The 26,995-nt window shown below is 36.7% G+C and overlaps 1 protein-coding gene and 1 pseudogene across 3 annotated transcripts in view; one reads left to right on the plus strand and one right to left on the minus strand.

Moving 5' to 3' along the window:
- The window catches only part of Acss3 (acyl-CoA synthetase short chain family member 3), a 353,004-nt gene that overhangs the window by 6,475 nt on the left and 319,534 nt on the right, over positions 1–26,995 (minus strand). For all 3 annotated transcript variants that reach the window (XM_031348853.1, XM_031348852.1, XM_031348851.1), the window contains 4 exons: positions 26,051–26,146; positions 22,979–23,042; positions 11,533–11,614; positions 7,726–7,848 (listed from right to left, as the gene is read on the minus strand). In XM_031348853.1, coding sequence (XP_031204713.1) covers positions 7,726–7,848; positions 11,533–11,614; positions 22,979–23,042; positions 26,051–26,146 — 365 coding nt within the window. The remainder of the gene's footprint in view (positions 1–7,725; positions 7,849–11,532; positions 11,615–22,978; positions 23,043–26,050; positions 26,147–26,995) is intronic.
- On the plus strand, positions 8,321–9,218 carry LOC116076478 (annotated as a pseudogene).

Here is a 26,995-nt window from a genome sequence, read left to right on the forward strand (position 1 = left end):
AGAGAGAGAGAAAGAGAGAGAGAGAGAGAAGCAACTGGCAAAGTGGAATAAAAAGAAAGACCAAATAAAACAAGACACAACAAAATTGGGAGTGTGCCACTTTTAAGATCCAAGTGATTTTTGCTGCTGTTATATTGTTTTCTTTTATGAAGCCATAGTGAAACTGCAGTTTCCTTTTTCAAAACTCTCAGAATACTCAAGAAAAACAAAATCATTTGGTACAGATCCAATGTGTCACATGGTCCTGCTTGGATATACACGTCATGACTGCACCACTTCTCTGAACTCCTGGACTGTAAGAATTTCCATGCACACAGCTGAGAACAATGCATAGTAAATTTGTGCTTTAAAAAAAGAATTCATTCTCTGTCTGTAGGCACTCCAAACTGTTTCACATTTTTGGAATCTTACTTTTAAAATTCATATATTGAAAATATAGACATAACAGTGCCTGATTTTCCTAGGTAGTTACTATAGTTGGTTGCCAGTCTTGGCAACAAAACACTTACCCAGAGCAAGTCACACACACACACACACACACACACACACACACACACACACACACACACACACACATTTGGTAGGATAGATAGTGTCTATTTGAGGAATAGCTATTCTACTTGCTTATCTAGAGCTAATTGCCATCAACAACGTGTTCAACAGTGCCTCAAGCCTCTGCAATTAGTTAGTAAAATGCTAGTGTTATCTAATCAAAAGACATTATTGAATACTTTTTTCACATATTTGGTTGTGTAACAAGTAAGACAATATATGTAACCAAATATAAATACCAAAATTTACCCATTGTACTTTTCATCAATTACCATTCAGTTGCTTTGTTTTTCTATCTTTAAAGAGAATACATGTTGAACTGGTTAGAAAACTGCTGGTTATTTTTAAAAGCCAAGCTTATTTTGTGAATAAGTCACACAGTTCCCTGGAATATAATATCACAATGTTTCATTTTTCCAGAAACTCATGTCAGCTCTAAATAAAAGACATTGAAACACTGGATAAAATGTAGACAAAAGAAAAGAAAAGAAAAGAGGAGGCTTTCTTAGTTTTTCTATTAATGGCATTTGCATCGAGAATGATAGTTTTAAATGGACAATTTAAGAGAAAGGCATCAAAATGGATGTTGACAACATCTGAGATCAATAAATCAATCAGAATTCCACGAGGAGGAGTGTGAAAGCTCTGTCCGTGCATCACTTCCACATGAAGCCAATGAACCACTGTCAATGGACTTGCATTAAGGAGATAAGACAAGAGGACTACTTAAAACACAACTCTCTTGGTAAATAACCGTCATTGCTGTTCCAAATACAGCCAGTTTTCTATAAGCCACTTGAATGAATTTATAAGATCCTAAGTCCCGAAGGAAACATAATCAAGTTTTGAAGTTATGTTTTTTTAAGAATTTCACACACAAGCAACATTAAACAGACTCAATAGATTGCATTTAGATTTACATATATACATATATACACACATATATATCATGACTATATGAACAATAATAACCATAAAAATAGGTGCCATGAATTTAAGAGAATTTAAGGGAAGAAGAGAGGAGTTAGAGGGGTGCATATGAGAAAGCTGGAAAGCATAGAGGAAAGGGGATAGAATTTTGGCTAAAATATTTTAATTATTTTAATGTTAAAAGAAATATTTCAAAACAATCATTCTCTATATCTTTTGGTCTTTAACATTGTAGGGAACCGAAATTGCTATGGGTCTTTAGAGAGAACACAGCACTACACAGCAATATATTCTATTATATTAGCATAATCCTTCTTAAAAATAACAAACAAAATAGCTAAGTTGAAAACAGTGTACTTAATCGGGCACTGTAAGTGGAATAATAGAGAAGCAGAGGCTCCCAGTCATCCATTGGACTGAGCCCAGGGTCCCCAAATGAAGGAGCTACAGAAAGGACCCAAGGAACTGAAGGGTTTGCAGCCCCTTAAGATGAACAACAATATGAACTAACTAGTACCCTCAGAGCTCCCAGGGACTAAACCATCAACCAAAGAGTTCAAATGGTGGGACTGATGGCTCCAGCAGTACATGAATAGCAGATGATGGCCAAGTCAGTCACCAATGGGCAGAGAGGCCCTTGGTCCTGTGAAGGTTCTATGCCCCAGTGTAGGGGAATGCCAGGGCCAGGAAGTGGGAGAGGATGAGTTAGTGAGAAGGGCGAGGGCGGGGGGGAGGGAACAGGGTTTATTTTATTTTATTTTTTTATCAGAGGGGGAACTGGGAAGGAGATATCATTTGACATGTAAATAAAGAAAATATCTAATTAAAAAAAAAAAGAAAGAAAGAAAGAAAACTATACTTGATCAAATTGACCTTTCCTGGGAGAAATGTACAAAGACACTGCCCTGGGCTGCCCAGGCACGGTTTTGACAGTGGATTCCCATACTGCCAGGGATATTATTAGATTAATTAACAACCTGAAACTTTAGTTACAAATGAAAGAATGAAGGTTGAAAGTCCAACTTCTTTCCCACGAACACTGTCTACAGTATAAGAGCGAGCTGGGTGAAAGGCCTCACACTGGCTCCTGCTCAGGTTGCCACACTAACACTGAACTAGAGATTTTATGTCACAGTTTTCACAAGAATGCTTTGAACTTTCTCCAAGTTTCTCAGTTCTCTAGCTCCTTTCTAGGCTTTGAAAGATTAATCAGTGTTTAAAATAGATCTTATTACTAACTAGACACAGAAGGCTATTTCTTGTACAGGGATCTGCAAGAATAATGTCCTTTTACATTTATAAAAACTATGAGACAGCTTCATTTTCTCGTACAAAGAACGGAAAGAACAGATTTTTTTTCAAATATTTCTGACAGTAATTTTTCATATACTATCTGATGATTTCACATTCACTAATTTAATACCCTTTTAAATTTTTATTTAGCCTTCTAATTGGCTATCCAATACCAAATGCTCAGCCCTAAAATCTTATACACACGAACAATACTAAATAGACCCAGAAATATGAATATATGTATTTATATATACTACAATTTTATTATTTATTATACTATACTGTATATAAATATAATATAAAATAAATATATAGGGACATTGATATATATATATATATATATATATATAAATAAAGATATATATTGATATATATGTATCAAGACAGAGAGGTAGATAAGTAATACAGATAGACATGGAGATAGAAATGGTATAGATTTACATGAGAAGCGCCCATGGATACGAAAAAGTTATTTGAGAGGGGTTAAAGGGAATAAAAGGAAAAAGGAACTAATATAATTTGAATTTAAGAATTCAATTTAAAGCCGGGCGGTGGTGGCGCACGCCTTTAATCCTAGCACTTGGGAGGCAGAGGCAGGCGGATTTCTGAGTTCGAGGCCAGCCTGGTCTACAGAGTGAGTTCCAGGACAGCCAGAACTGTACAGAGAAACCCTGTCTCAAAAAAAAAAAAAAAAAAAAAAAAAAAAAAAACAAGAATTCAATTTAAATAACAAAAAAGTTAAAAGTTTTACTTAGTAAAACTAAAAATGATAGGTATTTTTACCCTATTAAAAACCATTTAGTTATTACTTCTATATAAATGAATTTTTCAGTACACTTAAGAACCTTGAATTCTTTTGAAACACACTAAACCATAAATTTCTGGTTATTACAAACTGTAGATATTTAAAAACAAGTTAATAGTATTAACTTGTCTTATTAGCATTAGAAGTCATGTACTGATTGAATTACTTCTTACTAAAACATGTTGCTTCTATTTCTAGTAGTGTTAACAACCGAGCTTTCCTCACAAAAAAAAAAAAAAAAAAAAAAAAAAAAAAAAAAAAAAAAGTAGAAACTAGATAGTAAAATTGGGTATGTCGATAAGAGATAGCAAAATCATTAGAGAGAAGATTGCAGGCACATTCTCTATAACTTTCCAAGAGATTTTATCAGAGAGATGCCAGTAAGTCACTCTACAGGAGATTCCAAATTAAGGAAAAACAAGCCAGATATGAAATGAAGTGATTAGGTATAATTAAGCATAAATATTCAATAAAAGTTAATTAGTTATTTATATAATGAGAGATGTTAGATTAATGGGCTAAGAAATATTCTAAAACCCTATAACAATGTTTCTTTTGGAAGTCAACAACACTGTCCTGTTCTTTTGATTTTTCCACTTTATCTGCTTATTTCAGCTTGCCTAAACTCTGCTATTACACACAGTGAGAAGGATATCAGTAGAGACATAAAAATTCACAACATATAATTGCATACAACAGTTTTCATTCTAAAAGTAAGGAAACTATGAAAATTGGTTGATAAAAGCTATGTGAACAGCGTCTTCATATTTTGATTAGCTAAGCTCCAAGAAATGCGTATAAATTTTGGTGCTAATCTTCTAGAAGCAAGAAATAGAAATTAAATGTTCATGCAACCCGAACCACCATTTGAGAACAGTTTGAAAATTGAAGCAAAAAATTTCTATTTTAGGTTATGAGAAAATGCTCCCATCTAAAAACAAGATACTATTATTATAATATAAAATAATGGTTGCATGTTCTAGGACATTTAATGATATTTTTATTCAAAAATAACACACTGACTGTCTCTAAAGGAAAAAGTACAGTCATCAGTACAAGAAAAATTAAATTTTTAAATTTGGCATGACTTGGGCAGGGCCATTAGAGAGGATGAACCTGCTAATTATAAGAAGGATGGGGCTTGTGAATGTGTTGATCCTGATACACTGACTTATTGATCATGTGAGCCTAGGCATTCTCGTTTGTTTACTCAATGTAATAGTCTGGAGTTTTTGCTATAGGAAAAAAAATGTTGAATAACTAGATCTACTTTACCTTTTCTAATTACAATGAACTCTGATAAGCTAAAATAACCTATAAGATGTTTCATGCTTATAAAATACCTTTCTCAACCAAATTTTATTATATATATATATACAAATGGCAAAATTAAGGTAACTGCCATTTTTGAGTGTTTTATGAAGCTCTCAGAAATCAACTATATTTCAGAAGTCAACTATAAATACACACGCGCGCTCACATACACACATACACACACATGCACACACGCATACACACACGCACACATGCACGCAAACACACACACACACACACATACACACACACTAGTGACTGTATTTTTTCCTTTAGTTTCAGCCAGTGTGGTATTCCTATTGAACCCAGGTCCGATTCCTGACTGCAACACCCTCCACACTCCACCCCAAACAAACACAACTAAGCTGAATCTCTCTTTTTATTTCCCTCATGATCAAACAACACAACCTTTGGAAGGAAGATGAGGAGTCTCTCTACTCTATGATAAAAGCATAAGAGAGACTCATGATTAATTTCCTTCCCTAATGGGATCCATCAAGACCCTGAGAATGGATCTTTGCGGACTTGGCCAGCTCTACTCCAGGAAGTGACAAGGTTCACACAGACCCTATCTGTCCTCTCACTGTTGGTGTCATACTTAAGGGCACAGAGGGAAGAACCCAGGTAACACAATGGCAAAGTGAAGCATAAGCTTATCTCACAGAAAACAAGCTAGCTAGTGTAGAACAGGAAGCTAGAGTGAATGGAGGCTTGGCATTTGGATTTTGTAGTTAGTTTTAAAGTCAGTACTTTATCCCGGCAGCCAATCAAAGGGGCATGCTAAACAATTAAGGCACAGAGGGTACGTTGCTGCAGGAAAACTGCGAAGGCAAAAGGGAGAGACAATCACACTATCCTGAAACGAAATCCATAAGACCAAGAGCAAGGGTAGAAATACCGGATATGAAGTGGATAAAATGATGTGGATAAAATGATGCGGATAAAATATGGAGGAGTCTGAGAGCTGAAAACTTCACAGAGAACCCTGTCCTTGGACATCTGTCATCTGTGTTTCATGTCTAAGAGTAAAGGTGAATGCCAGAGACAAAATCCCCTCATGTTTCGGGTATGGAATAAAGAAACGTACGACTTTGAAAGGCTTCAGAATATCTGCTCTTCTGTGTAAGCCATACATTCAAAAAACAAAACCAACCAACCAAACAAACAAGCAAACATAAAACTGGCCTTGCCCCAGCCTAAGTTAACCCACAAATAATTCCACCCCCCTCTTCCTACCTTTTTGGCTTTCACTACTCTGACTAGAGTTACATGGGAAATTTCAGCCAGTTCCCAAAGAGCAGAAAAATAAGCATAAGAACCTAATATTAATAAAAGAAACTACATTCACAGACAATATCGAGTGTATACACACAATATTACATTACCTAAGACAAAAAAATCTATTTAGAATTAATTACATGGAGTTAGCAACATAGCAGTGTACTTAAAAGTTTAGAAGAGTCCAGAATCTTTACATTTACTTGTGATGGTTATTCATGAACTACGTTAAAAATATATCCTACCTTCCATAGCTAAACATTGCATGTTCACCAAATATATTATGGAAATATAAAATATAAAAGCAATAAGGAAACACATAAAGCTTATGGGTTAGAAAGTCAAAGTCATTTAGATATAAATTTTCCCAAGGCAGCCGATATATTTAATGGCTATGGATTTTTCTATAGCAATCAACGTTGGTGAATGGATCCACTGGAGCTACAGAAAGACTTATCATGTCTGTAAAAGCTGAAGAGCTATAGTCACTAAATTAATATTGAGAAAGAGTTTCAAATGCAGAGAACATATTAGTGGACCCTAAGATACACTTTAGAGCTACAGAATCAATACAGCCTGGTACAGGAGACATGACCAACACCTAGACTAAAGAAACAGATGAGCTAAAACACAGACCACTCAAATATCATCAGCTGATTTGTGGCCGATAAGGCCATGAATGCTTCTGAACCTTCCTAATGCTGCCACCCTTCAATATAGTTCCTCATGTTGTGTTGACCTCCAACAATAAAACTGTTTCCATTGTGACTTTATAGCTGTAATTTTGCTACTGTAGTGAATCATAATGAAAATACCTCTGATTTCTGGTGGTCTTGTGTGACCTCTGTAAAAGGGTTGTGACCCAAAAGTTGAGAACCACTGATTAAATAATATGAAATTTTACATTAAACACTATTTTAGGAACAAAGAAAATCCAGGGTTGTCAAGAATTATGAGGATCAGAATATGAAGATGATATTAAATAATTCAGCTACACTGTTGGAGTTCTTTATATTATGTTCTATAGTGGTGGATGCAAGAATCTATACAAATATAAAAACTCAGATTTTATACAGTGAAATATATTTACCCTATTTTAGTAAAAATTTAAATGGTAAAAGAACAATTTTGGATATTCTATGAACAACACTGGAAAAAAAATTCCAAGAATTGAGAGAAAAAAATTTCAAATCATCTAAAGGCTAAAAGCAAGCTTAATTACAAAAGAATGTTAAACCACGATGCTGGAGGTGATCAAGTTTCAGGTAAGCAGCAGCAAATGTTCACAGGCATACCCACAATGAACAAGTATGTGTAGTTGCTTATAAATGACTCACCTACTATGGAGGGAAGAAAAGGTGAACGTGGAGAACTGGAAATCCACAAGAGAAGAAGAGACAGAGAGACACAGAGAGGTAGGAATTGGGGAGAAAAGAGCCTAGCCTTTCTCACTAATAAAGGCATGATCAGTTTTCAGGTGATGCTCAGTATTTCTTCAGTTCATAGCCCTGCATAGTCACTATGTGGTACAGAATAGCAGCGTTCATGAGTACCTCCTCAATAGCCCCTGCAGAAATCCTGTGGCCTGCAACGTTTATTACATCATCCACTCGGGACATTACATATAGGTAGCCTTCTTCATCCATGTAGCCAGCATCCATAGTGTCATAGTATCCCTGAAAATGAAAATACATATATTTAGTTAACATACAGTGCTAGGTAAAGGTAGGATCATCTTAAAGCTGGGTAAAACATAAAATGGGACCTAAACAGATTCACTTTGAGCACTCAACAATTTTCACAGGGTTTTGAGATTAACTAGAGTGGGTTTGCTCCTCTAACAACAAGAAAAAAGGTTAAAATATTCATGTTCAGTGTCTAAACTTAGAATTTTAACATTTGTGAACCCAATTAATTTTTTAATAGAGAAGTAATGGCTCAATAATTCTGATATATTTTGGTGTTACAATGGTGTTTTTTAATAAAGTTATCTAAATTGTATATATTTCAAAAGCTCTCTATAGATATTACAGAAAAGTGAGCAATTCAGTCTTGGAATTACTCACAACTAGAGCTTTTAGGGACTGGACCTTCCATCCTGAGACACTATTGGTCCTGATTCCAGAAATGAACAAATAAAACTGAAAGATGAAGCAAGGCAGGGATCCCCTGCAGGTTGCAACTGTAGACAACTGAAGGCAGGTTCAGACTTTCAAGGCCAAGCCAAATGACATCCTCATTTGTACTTATACTAAATCAAGGATAACATTGATTCAAGAAGTCGTGGACACTATTGAACAGAATGGGAATGTAGAGATATGCCAGTGAGCCGTCATCTAACACCAGCACCCTTTATTAAGTGGGCGTGGCCACCCTAGACATCAGGTATGGCCAGAGCCAATGAGATCCAGTTTCAAGGATACTAAGGACCCATCTTCCTGCTCAGCTGCTGCCACCATCTTCATCTTTCTGGAGAAATAACTGTAAGTTTTGTTATGTGGCTGGAAATACTAAAAACAGCATGGTTCCCCACTACCACTTCTATAGGATGAGCCAGGTGCTCTGAGATCCAGGTCCCTGGGATGAATACTTGGAAATCTTCATCAATGGAAAAAGTAAGTTGGAGATCTTGTATTGACCATGTGGAATTATGGGAAATTCAACACAGATACCAGGTTCTCTTCCTCTTCTATGAAGCTATGATTAGGGACTTAAACCATGAAATCTACAAGGTAATGCACTTTAGGGTAAAAAACTTAGATGAAGCAGTACTGGGTAAGACATTTCAAGAGGCATATTTTGAAGAGATGAAAGAGAATCCTTTGACAAATTATTCCAAATCTACCCTGGTCCAGTCCATTTCTACCTTCATGAGAAAAGAAAGTGTGAATGATTGGAAAAAAAAAAACAAAAACATTTTACTGTGGTCCAGACTTAGAGGTTTGATGAACTCTATAAGCAAATGACAGAAGGAACCTCTGCATGGGACTCTGATCAAAATGTGAAGTTAGATGTCAAGAACAGGGAGGCTGTCTTCAAGCCTTAACCACCAAAAGAAGCTCTGAAAGCACACTGTAAATGCTAAGGATTATGGCTCAGTCTATATGATTACTAACATCCATTACAATTTCATGAAAGCAAAAGGAAAACCAGAAAGATGTCACTAATTTATTGACATTGACTGGGATGGAACTCAGGCTGCAATAAAGTTTAATAATCCATAAGAAATATAACATTTCACCAATATCAAAGTAATATGTCTTTGTTGGTTTGCAAATCACAGTAAAAAGAAGAATCAAGAGTAAAAAGTACAAAGAAAGATATATATTATTTTTTAATATTTCTAATTTATTTGATACTCATCTTTAAGCATAGTCTCTAAAACAAATCCAAAATGGCAACTATTTGTATTTCTTAACCTTAGTAATACTTGGTATGATCCTCTCTTAAATGAATTAATACAGTCTTTCTTTCCAGACTTCAGCAAACTCTACAAAATGGTGTGTAAAGTGGAGGGCAAAATGAGACACATCATAAGCTCTTGGGAATTGTAGTTCTTATCATGTCCTGTAGTTAGAAGAGACCATCTAGAAAAATAGTGAAGGGCAGGCCATTTCTGTTCCAGCATTCAGCCAAATCACATCTAAGTTACATGAACTCTGATTAAGTTATTTGCCACATGCTTTTATTAAGCCTGTAGATGAGAGGCCTGGATTCAAGAATCAAGTCAAAATGAAGAGGTACTTCATGGAGTTTGGCCATGCACTTGGGCTTTTGATCTTAAAGGTAAGCATGCTGAACCACATGTACATACTGCTTGCCATGACCAGGTGATAATGAATTGTATCAGTACTCGATGAATTATGTGTGGCCCATGAACGTAGACTGAATTGGATGACTGGAGTCAAGTCAAGTGACAAATATTTCTGCCACACTCAACCAGGGGAATGTTTAATCTTGGCTGTTGAGGTCACTTGACTCCCAGATGACTTTCTAAAGAAAGTTATCTTACTCCTTGCCATTTGCCTCGCTAAGTGGGGCATCTATCTTTCCTTCACACATAATAGTGATGGAATACTAAGTACTTGGACTCATTGTTTTTATGATAGTCTCATCATTCATCAATTTTTTTCCTCGCCCATTATAAGGACAAGGTGAAGGTAGGATAGGGATTGTACTCTCAAAATTGTTGCCAATGAACACAGCATCCATTGCCTTGGCACGGGGTAATAAATGAATGACACTCTGACACACGGGAAGAAAAACTACTGATCCAGGTTACTGGGGCAAGGGGCAGGTCTTTAAGAATACTGTCTCTACAAAGTGTGGAGCAGAGAATGTCCCACCTGAGGATCCTTCCCATATACAGTCACCAAACCCAGACATTATTGTGGATGCCTGCAAGTGCTGACTGACAGGAGCCTGATATAGCTCTCTCCTGAGAGACTTGGACAGTGCCCGACTAATACAGAAGAAGAGGCTCACAGCCATCCATTGGACTGAGCATAGGGTTCCCAATGAAGGAGCTAGAGAAAGGACCCAAGGAGCTGAAGGGGTTTGCAGCCCCATAGGAAGAACAACAATATGGACTAACCAGTACCCCTAGAGCTCCCAGGGACTAAACCACCAACCAAAGAGTACACATGGTGGGACTCATGCCTCCAGCTGCATTTGTAGCAGAGGATGGCCTAGTGGGTCATCAATGGGAGGAGAGGCCCTTGGTCCTGTGAAGGCTCTATGCCAGGGCCAGGAAGCTAGAGAGGGTGGTGAGCAGGGGGAAGGGAGAAGGAATAGGGGATTTTTTTCAGAAGGGAAACGAGGTAAGGGGAGAACATTTGAAATGTAAATAAAGAAAATATCTAATTAAAAAAAAAGAATTCTGTCTCTAATGACCTCTCTATTTAAAAATAAAATGATATTTAAAAGAAAAACATTAAGGGAAACATTAACAAAACAGATAATAGGATAGACATAATACATTTGATTTAACTCATATAACTAAGCATAGAGAAGGCTAGGGTTCTAATGATTTTTTAGCTCTGGTTGTTTGCTCTCAGTCTATGTAGAGGATTCCACTAATAGGTGCAAAATTATTGGAGTAGAATTTACTAGATTTTTAAATATTCTTATATCATAGTAAGAGTGGATGAAAATTTTCTGTGTGTAGAGACTGATGTTATTTATCCACATGACTTAGTTGGATAAATCCGACTTGGTCATTGTTATCGCTGAGATCTGAAAACTGGTGTGTTTAAACTTGAGGAGTTCTTTTTGATCTATGATGCTGGAAGCAAGTTGCTTCAGTGACTAGGCAACAAATAAAACCACATAAAAAGTTTAAAGTATATTAAAGCTCTTACAGGAAATTTCTCAAAGTATAGGTGCTTGAATGCTTCCTGATTCTTCCAGAGTCCTGAAAAAGCGCCAGGTGGTAACGGCAACCTTAAACATGGAGAAGATAAAATTACTGTGAATAAAATAATAAAGACAATCAGTAATAACTGTTACTATCATTTAATAATAAATAATTATTATTTATTATTTTAAAATAATGAAATAATTCATTCAAATGCAGACCCTAATTTTGCTAGGAAGATTATGTTTAATTTGAGGTTAAGTAGAGTCCATATCATAATACAATTACTTAGTTTCTTAGCAGGACAAGCACATAGAGAATACACACACACAAACACACAGCACTGTGATACAAGTAAACAATTGATTTTAGCAGAAAACATAATATCTAGCAATTGATCAAACTAAGTGAATTATTTTCTTAGGAAAAACACTTTTTTATAGGAAAATAGTTTCATTCTTTGAAAAGAACCAAGGTATCAATTTTCAACTTTGTCTGAATAATGGAATATTTTCATTTAGACAGTCTTATCTTCTTCGTGATCTTTATCCCCACCCCCACCCCAGCCCAGGCCTTGAAGTTGCTTTTCACTAAATAATCTTCTTTCTTCTCATGACCATTAAGCCTTATGTATTTTATAACTCTAATGAATGCATGGAAATATGGAATACATGGGATACCAGGTTCTGTATTTCTTCTCTATACAACCAATTCTATCACGTACTTCATTCTTTCCTCTATTCTATCAAATTTGCATTATTTGCACAGAAAGGTTTAACCTCTAGAACTGATGATCTGTTCTTATATAAATCTGAATAAATTCTTAAGTCTCCTAATAAGATCTCCTAGAAGCAGACTCAAGTAGTTTACTGGACAGAGAAAACTTTTAGATGCTTTATAGTTTGGTAGTTTAGATAAGGTACAGCATGAGGGCTTTCAACTTATTCAGTTAAAAATGTTTTTACTAAGTCAAGTGATGATGTCACAACTTTAAAAGGGAAAGTGAAGGAGATGCAGCTACTGCCCACATGAAGCTACATGTCACCTCCACCACATACAGAGTTTTCCACGTGGGCATGAGATGGGGTAAGATAGTCAGAAGGCCATCCCGATGTTACCCACTCCTGACACAGATTTTTATTCCCACTTGTATCAAATAATGTCAATGTAAGTGGGAGCAGCTGTGATTGCCAATCTGAGTTTGCAAGCTAACACTTCCCTTTCGCACCAAGTTCAGTTGCCCCATGGTTATCTCAACTTTCCCCTCCTTAGGACTTTGAATTTCCTCTCTTAAAAACAACAGGAATAGGCTATTATTTCAGGACATTATGTAATTACAGAAAATGCACATGAAAGTATTCAGTTTTCCCAAAATGCAAAACAACAGCAAAAGTTTGAGAAATGCTGACTCATTGCTATGTGCAGCACCTTAACCCCTGCTGCTCATCACTTAATCTGTTTAAAGGCAGCAGGCTGGAGGTGATAACCCCCTAGGCTCTTTCAAATGACTTTACTACACTAATTCTTCTGAAGCACCAAGGCTTTGCTTTATTCATTTGTTTTTGATCAGCGTGTTAACATTTGCAAAGAGGAGTAAAAGTCAATTTTAAACAACTGCAATATAACATGAAGAAAACAACTTCTAATAATCAATTTAAGGGCATCATGGAGATGCCAGAAGGAGAAATGGAAAACAGACATTAAGTGGAAAATCACATCCCACAAAGGGCCAGGAGGAACAACAATAAAGAGTGAAGCAGATTATCTGTTAAATAAATGAGAATAACTCTGATGGGGGATGGGGCACACTGAAGAGGTCATTTTCAACTGCTTCCACAGAAAACATCATGGTACAGAGCCCCTTCTAAAGTTCTTAGTGCCATTTTTAAACAGACACGCGAGTTTCCAAAATAACTTTCCTATTACACTACAGGCAAAAGAAAATAAAACTCTGGCAATAAATGATGACCGACATCCAAACCTCTGTAAGGATAATAGAGAGAATATTGGAACATAGGAATGTGGGCCCAGCTACCTACACAGGAATTCTCCATAATGAGACCTGTATATACTGAGGAACATATTGTTAAACAAGTGTTTTTCTTATTGTATCTATACAAAATGCAATATTCTGTTTAAGCATTTGTGGAGCTTCGTCACATTCTGCCAGCACACACACATACACACACGCACACACACACACACAAACTATGCTCATCTCTTATTAAAATGAAGCACGTACACTCCTTTCCTTTAAGGCACTATCATATTAGACCTTAGCATATATCATCTTGGTTTTGTCTAACACTCCCCCTGTCACCTTGAAGCTTGATTAATGGCCTTGAGGCCCTTCCATCCTAATAAACCTCACTCCTGGAGAATATCATGAATTATGAGTCAGCCTCTTCTTTGGACCAACAACTTCTGTTGCCTTGTGTTTCAGTTAACTGGGGGTGTACAGGGATGGCAAAGTTGACTTTCACACTGAAAAGCAGAGCTGTCATTTACAGTGTTGATGAAGCCAAGTCTGTTGAAGTAGTGTGACTGATGTCTGTAATCCAAGCACTTAGAAGGTAAAGGCAGGGAGATCAGTAGTTTAAGGTCAGTGTTGGCTTGACATGCACACATAAAAAAGAAATAAATAATAATCCTATGTCTAGAAGGTTGAAAATAAACACACATGAATGTAAGGGGGTTTAAGAAGAATAAAAAGCTTAGAAATTAGTGCGCAATCAAGATAAAGTTTATGGCAGAGGAAGAAGAAAATTTGAGAAAAACAACAGCAACATCAATCCAGGTAAATTAAGAATTAGTAGAACACAGTATGTACCCATAGGAGTCTGAAAAATCTAATAGTAAGCATTTCACAAGGTCAAATGAGTGACAAACTTTGCTTTCAAATAGGGTCTTAATGATGAAACTTAGTATCTGAGTGAGATATTATGAAGATTTTTAGGATTGTCATTTCTGGACTATAGGGCAGAAAACAGAAATATACTGGAACAAGCATGAGTTGAGTATTTGGAAACTGTATCCTTTGGTGGTTTGATGAGACCAGAGTCTGGCTGAATGGCCATGCGTAGCCTGGAATTCTATATGTAGCCTAAGCTGGTCTCAAATTCAAGAGATCAACCTGCCCCTGCCCCTGCCTCTGCCTGCCTCCTAAGTGCTCAGGTTAAAAGCATGTGCTAACACACCTGGCTTGCACTATACTTATGTATTTATAAATCACCAACCAAAGAATACACATGAAGGGACCCATGGCTCCAGCTGCATATGTAGCAGAGGATGGCCTTATTTGGCATCAAATGGGAGGATAAGCCCTTGGTCCTGTGAAGGCTTGATGCCCCAGTGTAGGGGAATGCTAGGGCAGTGAGTCAATTGGGAGGAGGAATTGGGAGGAAGCACCGTCATAGAAGTAGGGGGAGAGGGATGGGATGGAGGTTTGCAGAGAGGAAACCTGGAAGGAGGATAACATTTGAAATGTAAATAAATGAGATAACCAATAAAAAGTTTTAAAAAAAGAATTTATAGTGTACTTAACCAGGAGTGGTGCTGCTTAATTGAAGAAGTGGTTTGTGGAGGGAAAATGGAGGCATGAGTAGCAAAAGGATACCAGAGGAATCATTCAACTGTTAAGTTCATTCACAAATTCACGTTTGTGTTAAGTCAGGCATTCATTTTCTTCTTTAATTTAGTTGATTTACTATTTCCTCAGTGCTTACTTTCCCTCACTCAGCGTGTCATGCATTAATAATGCAATGAAATAAGATATGATCTCTGATGCATGGAGATCCTGGCATAAAATGAAGTGTAAAAATATAATATTTACAAATACAAATAGCAGGAAGGCTAGAGTTAATAGTACCTTCTCTGTTAAGCAATGTGAAATGCGAATACCCAAGATACTTTGAAAAGAATGTCTTACAGCAGTTATTTGAACTCTGTACTTCCAAAGGCTTCCAAAATGAAATTTTTATCTGGACTTAAGATGTGCCTTGTTAGAAATGACAAGTAGAGCTATCTCAAGTCAGTAAAACACCTCAAGAAAACAGCCTAACTATTTACAAATCCAACATTCTTTAAAGATAAAAGAGTAGAATGCTCTCTGCTTTTCACTAGCAGGGTGTCCTTGTTATTTAAGATCCCAGTAAAGAGGGACATCTCAGAAAAACATTGGGAGGCCAGGAATTTCCTTAATAAGATAAGCTCAGGAATGTTGGAAAGGTGGTGGAACTCTCTGGAAGGGAAAGGCTAATTAACATTCCTCAGATCACAGGGTGAGAACCAACCAATGCGGGGACACATTCTGCAGGGTGGACCTTAGCCCACCTTCAGACAAGGGAAGTTCTTGCAACCTCATTTCCCTGAAGACTAATCAGTTTAAAAAGTCACACTGTTGGGATGGAGATATGGCTCAGTAGTTAAGAGCACTGATTGCTCTTTCTGAGTTCAAATCCCAGCAACCACATAGTGGCTCACAACCATCTGTAATGAGATCTGATGCCCTCTTCTGGTGTGTCTGAAGACAGCTATGTTGTACTTACACATAATAAATAAGTAAACCTTTAAAAAATATTTTTAAAATAAGTTTTCTTAAAACGTCACACTGTTTTGCCAATCACATTGTGTCTAATAGCTGCTGTCCTGAAAATTGTATAAAAACTCACTGAATAAGCTGTGCGGGGTCGTTGACACCTCTCCTTAGGGTCTAGGACAGCCCCAGTGAACTGGAACATTAAAATTCTCATGCTTTTTGCATCCATTCACTCAGGGGGTCTCTGGTAAGCTAAGGCTGGACAGGGTCTTACACTATCTCGATAAATTCAGATGATTTCTATGGAATATTAAAAAGATATTTAAACAGGGAACATTGAAGTAATACCCATTATGGCACTAGAGAAAAACAGAAGAAAAAATTCAGTGTTAAAAATTTTTAATATATGCACATATATACATATATTCATGTATATACACACATTCATACAGAGGGACAGACAGATACATATGTATATAGATGATAGATAATAAATAGATGGATGGTACATAGATAGAGAAATTAAATGCAGACAAGATGGAGACAACATTTTTGGCAATATTCCAAGCAAGCACTTTTGATTATATTATGTCTTAAGTACTATCTAGCATGAAGAGCAATTCTTCCCTCTGAAATAATGGTACAATGGGGTCTTTTTCTGATATTATACAAAATGAACACAGTATGCTGGGCTGGAAGAAATGAAAGATGCAAAAATACTCAAGTGATCTAGCTAGTTTTTATTCTCATCCTTCAAGTTCTGCTCCCCTGTGACACTTTCCTTAGCTCTTGCAAGTAGAGTGAAATTAGATTTTTTTCCCTCTAATTTTAAATTAGTAGTTTAGTTTGGATAATACCCTTTTCAAAGAGACCATAATGAATGGGTAAAGAAGTAGTCAAGGCAGCAACAATTCCTGTATGTGAGGAGACCAGAGTGATATGAAATCATTAAAAAACAGATAAGAAAGTGACTTGCCAACGTGACGAAATGCAAAGCTTCCAGATGTTTTACTATTCCTCTTGAACTATAAACTTTATTCTCTGTTTTATGCAGAAACCCTGGGCTTCAGAATGCAGACCTAACTCCTACTTCCTGAAGACTTTTGAAATGAAACACTGTTTGTACACTTGGTAGTGCCTAGGTGGTCCAGAGTCTGGTGTTTCTTCAGATTTGAATACAAAGTTACTTTGTATTCCCAAAAGAGAGGGTCCAAAACATTTCCTTCTCTCTGGAAGAACAAAAGACTGTGTGGGTTCTGGGAACGTTACTGTTGATGCTACTGTACATTTTTATGTCAAAATTGAGAATGTGATGTTTCTCTTAATCTCGCTCACAGTATTATTACAAGGCCAATAAAGATCATACTAAAACCTAGATTTGAGATTTATAAGAGAGCAGAGTTATAATCCTGAGGCATACTAAGGCAGAGGATGTCCCCAAAAGGAAACAATCTCAGCTCTTTCCCTAGATGGGAGCCCAGTAAATGAATAGCTACTGTGAAACTGTCACGATGTAAACAAACATCATTAAATGTCAGGAGTTCGATATCTGTAGAACAAGATATTGGCAGACAGTGAATGAAAAAGCCGTTTGGACAACTCCACACAATTCCCTGCAGTCCTTACTGCTGCCCTGGGACAAGGTCAAAAGAACGCATCAGGGAGTGGGCAAGCCATACTTTCCATAGTAGCAATAGACCTGGTCAGAAAACATGTACACCCCGGAGAGGGGAAGAGTCAGAGACCAATGGCTTTAATAACTGTGAGCCTCGTGTTTCGAAGGGAGGCAATTGCAGTTAAAATCTTAAAGGCACTGCGGTCTGTTGTCTGGAAATTACTGACTCACAGTTTTATTTCTGCACATTGGAACTCTGGATGCAATTACAGGAGCACCTTCTAAAATTCATGAGCATTTTGTATTCATAGCTACTCACACACCATAACTGCCGCACTAAATTAACTGGCTGCAGTATGCTTCAAATATCAAAAGAATTTTCTAACAGCCACGTGGACGTGCTTTTCGCTTCTACGAGAAGTGCAAATTCCATAAATGAAAGTAATTGCCATTAAACAGTAAAGACCCAGGGATCCTGTTGATTTCGTTCTGGGGCCTGCAAGGAGTTGGGGCATCACCAGAATGCTTTCTGAAGAAGACACCCAAATAGAAATGACTTCTAGAATGCTATAATTTGTATATAGCAAATGGAAGAAGCTAAAATTACCACAAGCTTTGGGGTTTTGTTCGTGGTTGTTCTATTCCCCTCCCCCATATATAATACTGTTTTTATACATAAAGTGTATAAACAAGTTTTAGGGAGGGGTCTTATTTAAAAATACAAAAACCCTACAAATACAAGTTATGCAGGCACTGGACTACACAAATGTTTCCAGCTGATGAATTGATTGTCATAGTAGTGAAATGTAAATCGAGATTTAAGTTGTTTTCCTCTTTTATGGATAAAAATAAATTATTAATGAAAATCTCAAAGCTCTTTTGTTAAGGAGAGAAAAGAGATATCCATGTGCTCATTCTTCTGATGGACTCCACTGTCACTGTCCACAAGTAAAATAATATAGTTTATTTTCAAATATATTGCTTCATCATTAAGCAAAAGGAGAAATCAAATTCTACCATGCATGACACATTGAATCTGTATAATTTGTAATTAAATCTAGAACTCAGAATCTATTAAATTCCTGTGGATACAGAGGAAAAATACCATCCTTTCCTCCCTGGCACCAGGCTAAGCATGAAATGATTTTAGCTGTCTTATCTTCAAGGACTTAAATAACAGTAATGGCCATAAGGAAAAATTATAGCTTATGAATGATAGTACTGTATTTTACCTCTTCTGGATTTATGTAGAGCAAAGCCACCAGTAATTAGAATGAGGGAACATATAAATAAACCATGCTTTAAAACCATGGAAGCCTCAAATCTCATCTTAGAGATCAAGGAAAAAAAATCATGTTTGACAGAGATGACGCTTTTAAAGTTAGATTATATAAAAGTGTATGCTGCTAGAGAGTTTTTTTTTAAAGTTCCAACAACTGTGTACTTCCATAAACTAAGTTAGCATCCACCCACAAATTGGCTTTCATTTTTCTCTAGCAAGCCCTGCTCTCTCTATCCATTCTTCCAGCAACATAACTATAACCAGATCTATGGAGATATGGAATCTGATTTGAAGGAATACGATTTTTCAGTGGTTTATAGTATGTGTAAGTGTATTATGTATATGTGAATATTTGTATAATTTTCAGTATACATTTATCTGTCAATCAATCTCTAGGTTGATTAAAGCTTTTCGCTATAGTGAATAGAACAGCAATAAATATGACTGGGATCATTTCTAGGATAGAATATAGAGTTTTATGGATATGTACTCAGGAGTAAAATGTGATTTAAAGAAATGTGAATAGGCGAGGGCTAATAAAATTTTCCATCTTTTTGAATGTGTTATACCTAAAAAGGTAACATAATCCTTACATAGTTACTGATAAGAACAAGAGAAATATGCACTGATTTAGTCTAATGAGGTATAATATGTTTTAAAATAACAAGTTTCATCTTTTTAAAAATTTTATATGGATTCCCTGTATTTTATGGGGCACAATATAATTATACATGAATACATATTTTGCATAAAAGTATTTCAAGTAAATTTATATATAGCATTTAATGTATTTTATTAAAAGAAAGGAACCTTGAATTATCTGAAGATGAAAGTAATAAAATGCATTAGGAAGAAATAAACTGTAAAACAAATCTTGTTTTAGATCTGACATGTATTATTCTTTTCTCATAAGAACTTATTCTATTGAAGCTGGCCATTTCAGACATATCAATAAAGGTGTGAAAATTGTTAATCAGAACTACAAGGAAGCCTGTATCACTTACTTAAATGTCATATATTATGTAGCTACCAACCTAATCGACTCCATTTTAGATTCTATTATACTATCTCTACAGTATTTTATAATCAATGTAAATTGAAATATTTTTATTCAATTTTCAGCATTTTTGTCAGTTAAAGGATCAGTGATTCCCACAACCTACAATAAAAATAAATAAATAAATAAATAAATAAATAAATAAATAAATAAATAAATAAAGGAGCAGTGATGAAGTATGTTTCAAGAGATTGTGGTATTTACTGTTGTGAGAATTTTAATACTACACTACTGTTTGATTGAATACTTTTACATTTAGTTAAGTATTCAGTAGAATACAGATCATCCAATGATGAGAAAAGAAGAAATCAAAGAGATACATAATACTACATTAGGTATAATCATAAATGTGCCAAAAGAACTGAATTTCATAATGGAGATAAAAATTTAAAGGACAGCAAAAGAACTGCTTTAGAGACAAAATTAAGAGAAAATTGTAGCCAAGAAAATACTTCTCTGAGTTAAGAATATAAACCAGATGTCAAAAATGGACAGTAATATTCAATCACAAACTGGTTAATGATGCAACATGTTTTAAAAATATATGCCCTTAAGTAATTTATGAGCATCATAGAGTTTATTTTCACAAACTTAATGATACAGATAAAATATTGAACATGTTTTCAATAGAATAGAATGTGACATTTATAAGTTATGGTCACTGTGAAACACTGAACTGTTTTACAGTAATGTTTCTTTCAAGTAAATACTGAAGCAATGAATTAATAATATAATATATGGAATATAGAAGCTGATAACATAGGTATTTGTCAACTCTATCAAGTATAAAAATCCATTCATACTAGATATGGTGCCCTTTCAAATATTAGCAGAGTATTTGAAACAGCAGGTTGTTTATGTTAGCGTGACACAAGCCCCTGAGGGTTGTATTTATTCCAAGATGAAAGCAGAAGGAGGAAGTCTGCATTAAAATCTTGCAGGAGCACGGTGGATCCAGCATGGCAGATATGTCACCAGGACTGAACCCTGGAAAATTACTGCTGTGCTTCTGAACAAGAGGAGAGCATACCAGCTACTTACTGCTTTGTATTTATTATTATTATTATTGAGATTATAATATGATTACATCATTTCTCCCTTCATTTTCTTCCCTCTGAACCCTTCCACATATGCTTCCTTCCTCCCTTTTGAAATCACATCTTCTTTTCTTCACCAATTGTTATTACATGCATATAGTGGGTTAAAGTAGTATTCTGCTTTTGGTCTGTCACAGGGCTAGGGTGCAGGAAATTTTGACTGCTCATTCCCCACGCTGCCTCCGGGTGGGTGTCAGGCTGTGAGAAGCCACAGGACCCCCGCTTCAAGGGTGGGGAAGTGTAGTCTGAGGTCCCTAGTTCCTGGGTCCAGGCCTACCAGAGGCCAGAATGACAGGTTCTCACTCTTGGACACCTCAGATGCTACTGGGAACAGAGTGGGGGGGCCACTGGGCAGCCTCTATCCTGGGCCAGGCTGAAGGGAAAAGAGAGGAAGGAGAGCTCCTCTCCAGCAGGGCCCCACAAAGATGAGAGAGTCCCTTGGCTTGACAGACCAGGCTTGGCTTGGTGGAGGCCATGTCTGGGAGCGCAGAGAGGCCTCCTGTGGGAGATTAGATGCAGCTCTTTAGAGGAAGATCTGCTCAATGTTTTCCATGTGGGTCCTGATCAGAAGAGGCAGTCCATGGTTTTAAGGTGTCTATTGTCATAGCAGAGAGTTCTGATGAGTGAAACCATACCCCCCTTTCTCAGAAAAGGCCTGAAGTAAAATACCTTTTGCAGGGAAGAGTGTCTGGGAAGGAGAGCTTAATTGTCTAAGCTCTTCAGGCCTTTAGGTGGCTCATTAAAATGGAGATCTGACCTGAGGCTATGTGTTTTGTAGTCATGTCCTCTATCTGTGGAGGGGCTTGAGGTGTTGCCCTATGTGACTGGTGGCCACAGAATTATGGAGAGCTGAGGCCTCCTGTCAGGAGCCTAGTGTCTGGGAGCCTGGCAAATGCCTTCTGTTCCTTGCAAGAACACCTGCTGGGTCTCCAGGGTGTAAACCTAGCTCGATCAGAAAACAGGCTGTCTTTCACAGTCCCACACATATATGCATCTGCACACACACACACACACACACACACACACACACACACGCACACATGTCCCTAACTATAACTTGCTCCATCAGTACAATGATACTTGTATGTATGTTTCCAGAGATGTTTTATATTTCTTGTATAAAGATATACTTTTACCATCTATACATGATTCATCCAATGAGGAAAGAAATTTCTTTAAAAGAACAAGACATACCATTTTTAATTTTTATCTGAATGTGTTATCTAATAAGGGACTTCCATTTTAAAGTACAATTAAGTCTGAATAATTTTCACAACTCATCACTTGTAATACCAGTGCAATCAATCAATGTGCTCCTAAATGTATCCAAATTTTAATCTTTTAATGGTCACATTAAAATAAAATTGATATGGATGTCTCCTGAGAGGCTCAGCCAGAGCCTTACTGATTCAGATGTAGATGCTTACAGCCAACCATTGAACTGAGTGTAGGGACCCCAAGGGAGGAGTTAGGGGAAGGACTGAAGGAGCTGAAGGGGTTTGCAACCCCATAGGAAGAACAACAATATCAACCATCCAGACTCCCCCAGAGCTCCCAGGGATTAAACCACCAACCAAAGAGTACAGGTGAAGGGACCCATGGCTCCAGCTTACATGTAGCAGAGGATGGCCTTATCTGGAATCAGTGAGAAGGGAGGCCCTTGGTCCTATGAAGGCTTAATGACAGTATAAGGGAATGCTAGGGTGTTGGGGCTGAAGTGGGTGGGAGGGAGGAAGAGTACCTTGTGGAGGCATGCGGGAAGTGGGATGGGTGGTTTTTGGAGGGGAAACTGGGAAGAGGGATAACATTTGAAATGTAAATAAACAAAATAATCAATAGAAAATTTTTGAAAAACTGCTTACTTTACCACAATATTTCCTAAGCTTCTTGCCTTCAGTTTTTGCATGTTGTCGTCCAAAATCATAACTATAAAGAAAAATATGAACACAAATATAAACATAATTGTGAACACAAATACTAACCCCCAAACGTTAAATATTTTCTTGTGTTTTCTAAAACCAGTCCTAAAATTTCTAGTCCCAAATAGTATTTGTATTTCTATGAGACCATATAGACATGTAAGTAAGCTAAACATATTTTATAAAAGCATTAAAGGTGCATGTATTTTTCCTTCCTCAAAGTAGCTTTTTTTACTATAATGATATGTGTTACATTATACTTTCAAAGTTCTGTATAACCATTAAACAAGCCAAATGTGTATCAGGCACAAAGTCCCTGATGTAGTTTAATCCATCCTCCAGAAGCCAATAGTTTTTGAACAATGAGAATTTTCTGTATTAAAGTTCCAGGAGGCATCAAAGCCTAACTCTTTCTTACTACTGGGTATAAAAGTGGAACAGAAATACTAAGGGAAAATGTAAAATGTGTTTAACATGCAGCTCAATTGGTGACCCTAAAAGTATCCTAACACAAAGCAAGTTTTCTATCAAAGCATGAAGGCGGCCACCATTCAGTTTAGAGATTTTATTGGATATGGGCTCATTTTCCCATAGCAGGAGAAGTCAGAGACGTCAAAGAATTATAAAACAGGTATCTTTCTACAACAAAAAGCCAAACATGAGTGTATAAGCATGAGCTGAACATAACAATAGACATAATAATGTGGAAGAGGAAAGGAGTCTTATTGCAGCAGCAATAGCTGAGGTTTCATTCCACATTTTGTCTTGTGGGCCTGTGTAACTGCTTTGTTATATTACGTCACAATAGAAAGTCCACAGAATTATAATAGGCATTTATAAGTAAGAAAAGTGAATGTTAAAAAGTTAAAATTTTTGCAACAAAGGAGAGGAGTCCTATAGAAATTACTTAGCTATAATGGGTACTACTATAAGATTAAAATCAAATATTGGTAGGATACAATATTGTCATTATATCTGATAATAAAAATACTTGTTAAAAGTCCTTTACTCTGCATTTAATTTTAGGAAACAAGATTCGAGAACTTTGTTAATAATCTTAAAGAGCATTATGGAATAAGTTATAGCATTTTTTTAATGAAGCAAAGAAACAAAGCAAACCCCAGTGATTTGTATGTTGTTAAAAATCTATTACCATTGTTACCATAGCAATGATATTCACTCTTGAGGCATTTCAATTTACTCATTTCTAAATACTTACATCTTAGATTAAATGTGAGTCATCAGAAATAAAATTACATATGTAAGTAGTGCACACTTTACCTGTAATAATTTCAAACTCATATTCTTAAAAGATTCTTGATTATTTTAGCTATTCAAACAAAATAACCCATTGAAAGACCAATACCTGGCATGACCCAGATCCTGTTTTGGTCTGGGGCAGAGGATCCATGTGTATTTTTTCTCAGAAAGAGGATGGAGCACGTTGGCTTCCTGAAAGATTAATATGCCAGGTGGACACAGATCCACAACCTTCTTAGTAAATGTGCTTAAACGCACTGCTGAAAATTCTTTTTTTCTCTTTTCTTTTTTCTTTAGTTTTTGAGCTGACAGCTTTTTCTGTCACTCTGAAATTGCTTCTGCCCACTTAATCCAAAAAATTGCTTTCTCCTGAAACTAAATGAATGATTCAAATTCTCCTGGAACTAAGACTTGGTTACCTCTGCAGTTTTTAGCATTCTAAAAGGCTAGTGCAATCCCAAGGTTGCTAGCCTGAACTTACTAATTTGCATTTGAATTGAGGCCTGTTCTCTAGGTAATAGTTTCCAGAGTTGGAGCTGGTAATTTGCAACTCAGTCAGTTTTCTACACTCATCTCCAGCACAATGGCACACAGCTTTATGAGAACATCAGAGAAGGCTGTTTTCAAAGAGATTGTGGCAGCTTATGGACTTTGCAGGCAATAAAGGCATGTCTTGGCAAGGGTGCAAGGGAAGGAGGTGCATTTTGGAAACCTGTGAACACAAGCTAGGTCTCTGGAAGGTAATCATCCTAAGGCAGGGGCACGTGCCGAGTGGATGTGTCTTTTTTTTATATATATATAAAAACATGAAATGAGCCCGGTTTGTACAATTCAAACTAGATGCACATGACCCCAAAGACGGGTAAGGTACTTGCCAGTAGATATTGTACTACAGGTGATATTCATCAAGGCACCATAAAAATTCCCGTGCAGGACTGTGTTGTTTGATTATGCCTTAGCCCTGCTATTTTCTAAATAATCAAGGAGGAACTGTTACCTCCTCCCTTCAGCTCAGCCATCAGACCCTGGTGGTTTTAGCTTGAAGCTGCCACCTGGGAAGCTAAGACAAATCTCTCTGCCTGAGAAGTTCACGCTGAGATACTACACCTCCCATTGCCTGAAGACATCTGCAGACATCTGAGCCACTGGGGACATTGGCTCCTGACTCCTTCCACAGTCTTTATGTTATGCAAATATTATTGTAACCTAGATATTTGGTTTTTGGGTACCTATATATATTCTGGACATTCTGAGTAAAGAGAGGAAACCTTGATTGGGGCACAACTTGGCTTTGTGTTTCTCTTGTTCTCGAACCCTATTTTTCAGGTCCTTTAGTCCTTTGCCTGAGAGAACCCAAGTTCATGAAACTGCGGGACAGTTTCAGATGGCCTTGTCAGACATCAATGGGAAGAGAGGCCCTTGGTCCTGTGAAGGCTCTATGACCCAGTGTAGGGGAATGCCAGGACTGGAAAGTGGAAGTGGGTGGGTTGGTAAGCAGGGGGAGGGGGAATGGGATAGAGGGTTTTCAGATGGGAAACCAAACCAGGAAAGGGAATAACATTTGAAATGTAAATGTAAAAAATATCTAATAAAAAGGAAAAAAAAGACCATAGCATTAATTTTAATAGCAAAAACTGGGGCATTCATTTCTAATGTATCAGTTTCTTGAAAGCAAATACTTTCTATATACTAGGTATAAGAAAATGCCAAATTCCTTTACAGTGAACATTTCAAATTACCAAGGTAGTGACTTACCATTGTATCCTGGAACACACTTTCCTGCTTGTCCTGGTGGAGGTGTTTTGGAGTTACCTAATCCAATACATGATGCAGTGATGGGGGATCCGGTCTCTGGGGTAAAAAGTATAGTTTATTACTTAGTGCTTCAGCATTATGTTGCTTTGGTATTTGTGCAATGGACCCAGATAAGTTTACATCATAATTTCACTTCATTAGGAATAGATTCAAGTCTAGTTGCAATCTAGTATTTAAGATGCTTAGTTTTGCCAGGGCGGTGGTGGCGCACGCCTTTAATCCCAGCACTTGGGAGGCAGAGGCAGGAGGATTTCTGAGTTTGAGGCCAGCCTGGTCTACAGAGTGAGTTCCAGGACAGCCAGAGCTACACAGAGAAACCCTGTCTCGAAAAACAAAACAAAACAAAACAAACAAACAAACAAACAAAAAACCAACAAAACAAAACAAAACAAAAAAAAAAGATGCTTAGTTTTATGGTCAGTGTTGAAGAGAAGAAACAAGAAATTAGAGTCACTCAATGTTTAACAGAGATTACAGATATTCTTATATCACAGATATTCTTATATCACAAGAGAAATCGGAAAAATCCCATAAACATTATTAAAAAAGAAAAACAGCAGTGTTTGGTGCATTTATGATTTTAAAACTAAAAGTTATGTTTAGAGTATTTCATATGGTATATTTCTTCTAAAGAATAAAAAGTGCTCTGGTGTTCTCTGATAGATCAGGAAGTGGAAGAATGGGCAATAACAATATTCAGAGCTGCACAACATAGGTTAAAAGATAAATGAGCACTAGAAAAAATATTTTTATGGACTTATCTAAAGTACACACACACACGGAGGGTCCCAGGGCTCTAGCTGTATATGTAGCAAAGGATGGCCTTGTCAGACACCAATGGGAGGAGAGGACCTTCATCCAGAGAGAGAGAGAGAGAGAGAGAGA

This window comes from Mastomys coucha, unplaced genomic scaffold (assembly GCF_008632895.1).
Source record: "Mastomys coucha isolate ucsf_1 unplaced genomic scaffold, UCSF_Mcou_1 pScaffold4, whole genome shotgun sequence".
Lineage (NCBI taxonomy): Eukaryota > Metazoa > Chordata > Mammalia > Rodentia > Muridae > Mastomys > Mastomys coucha.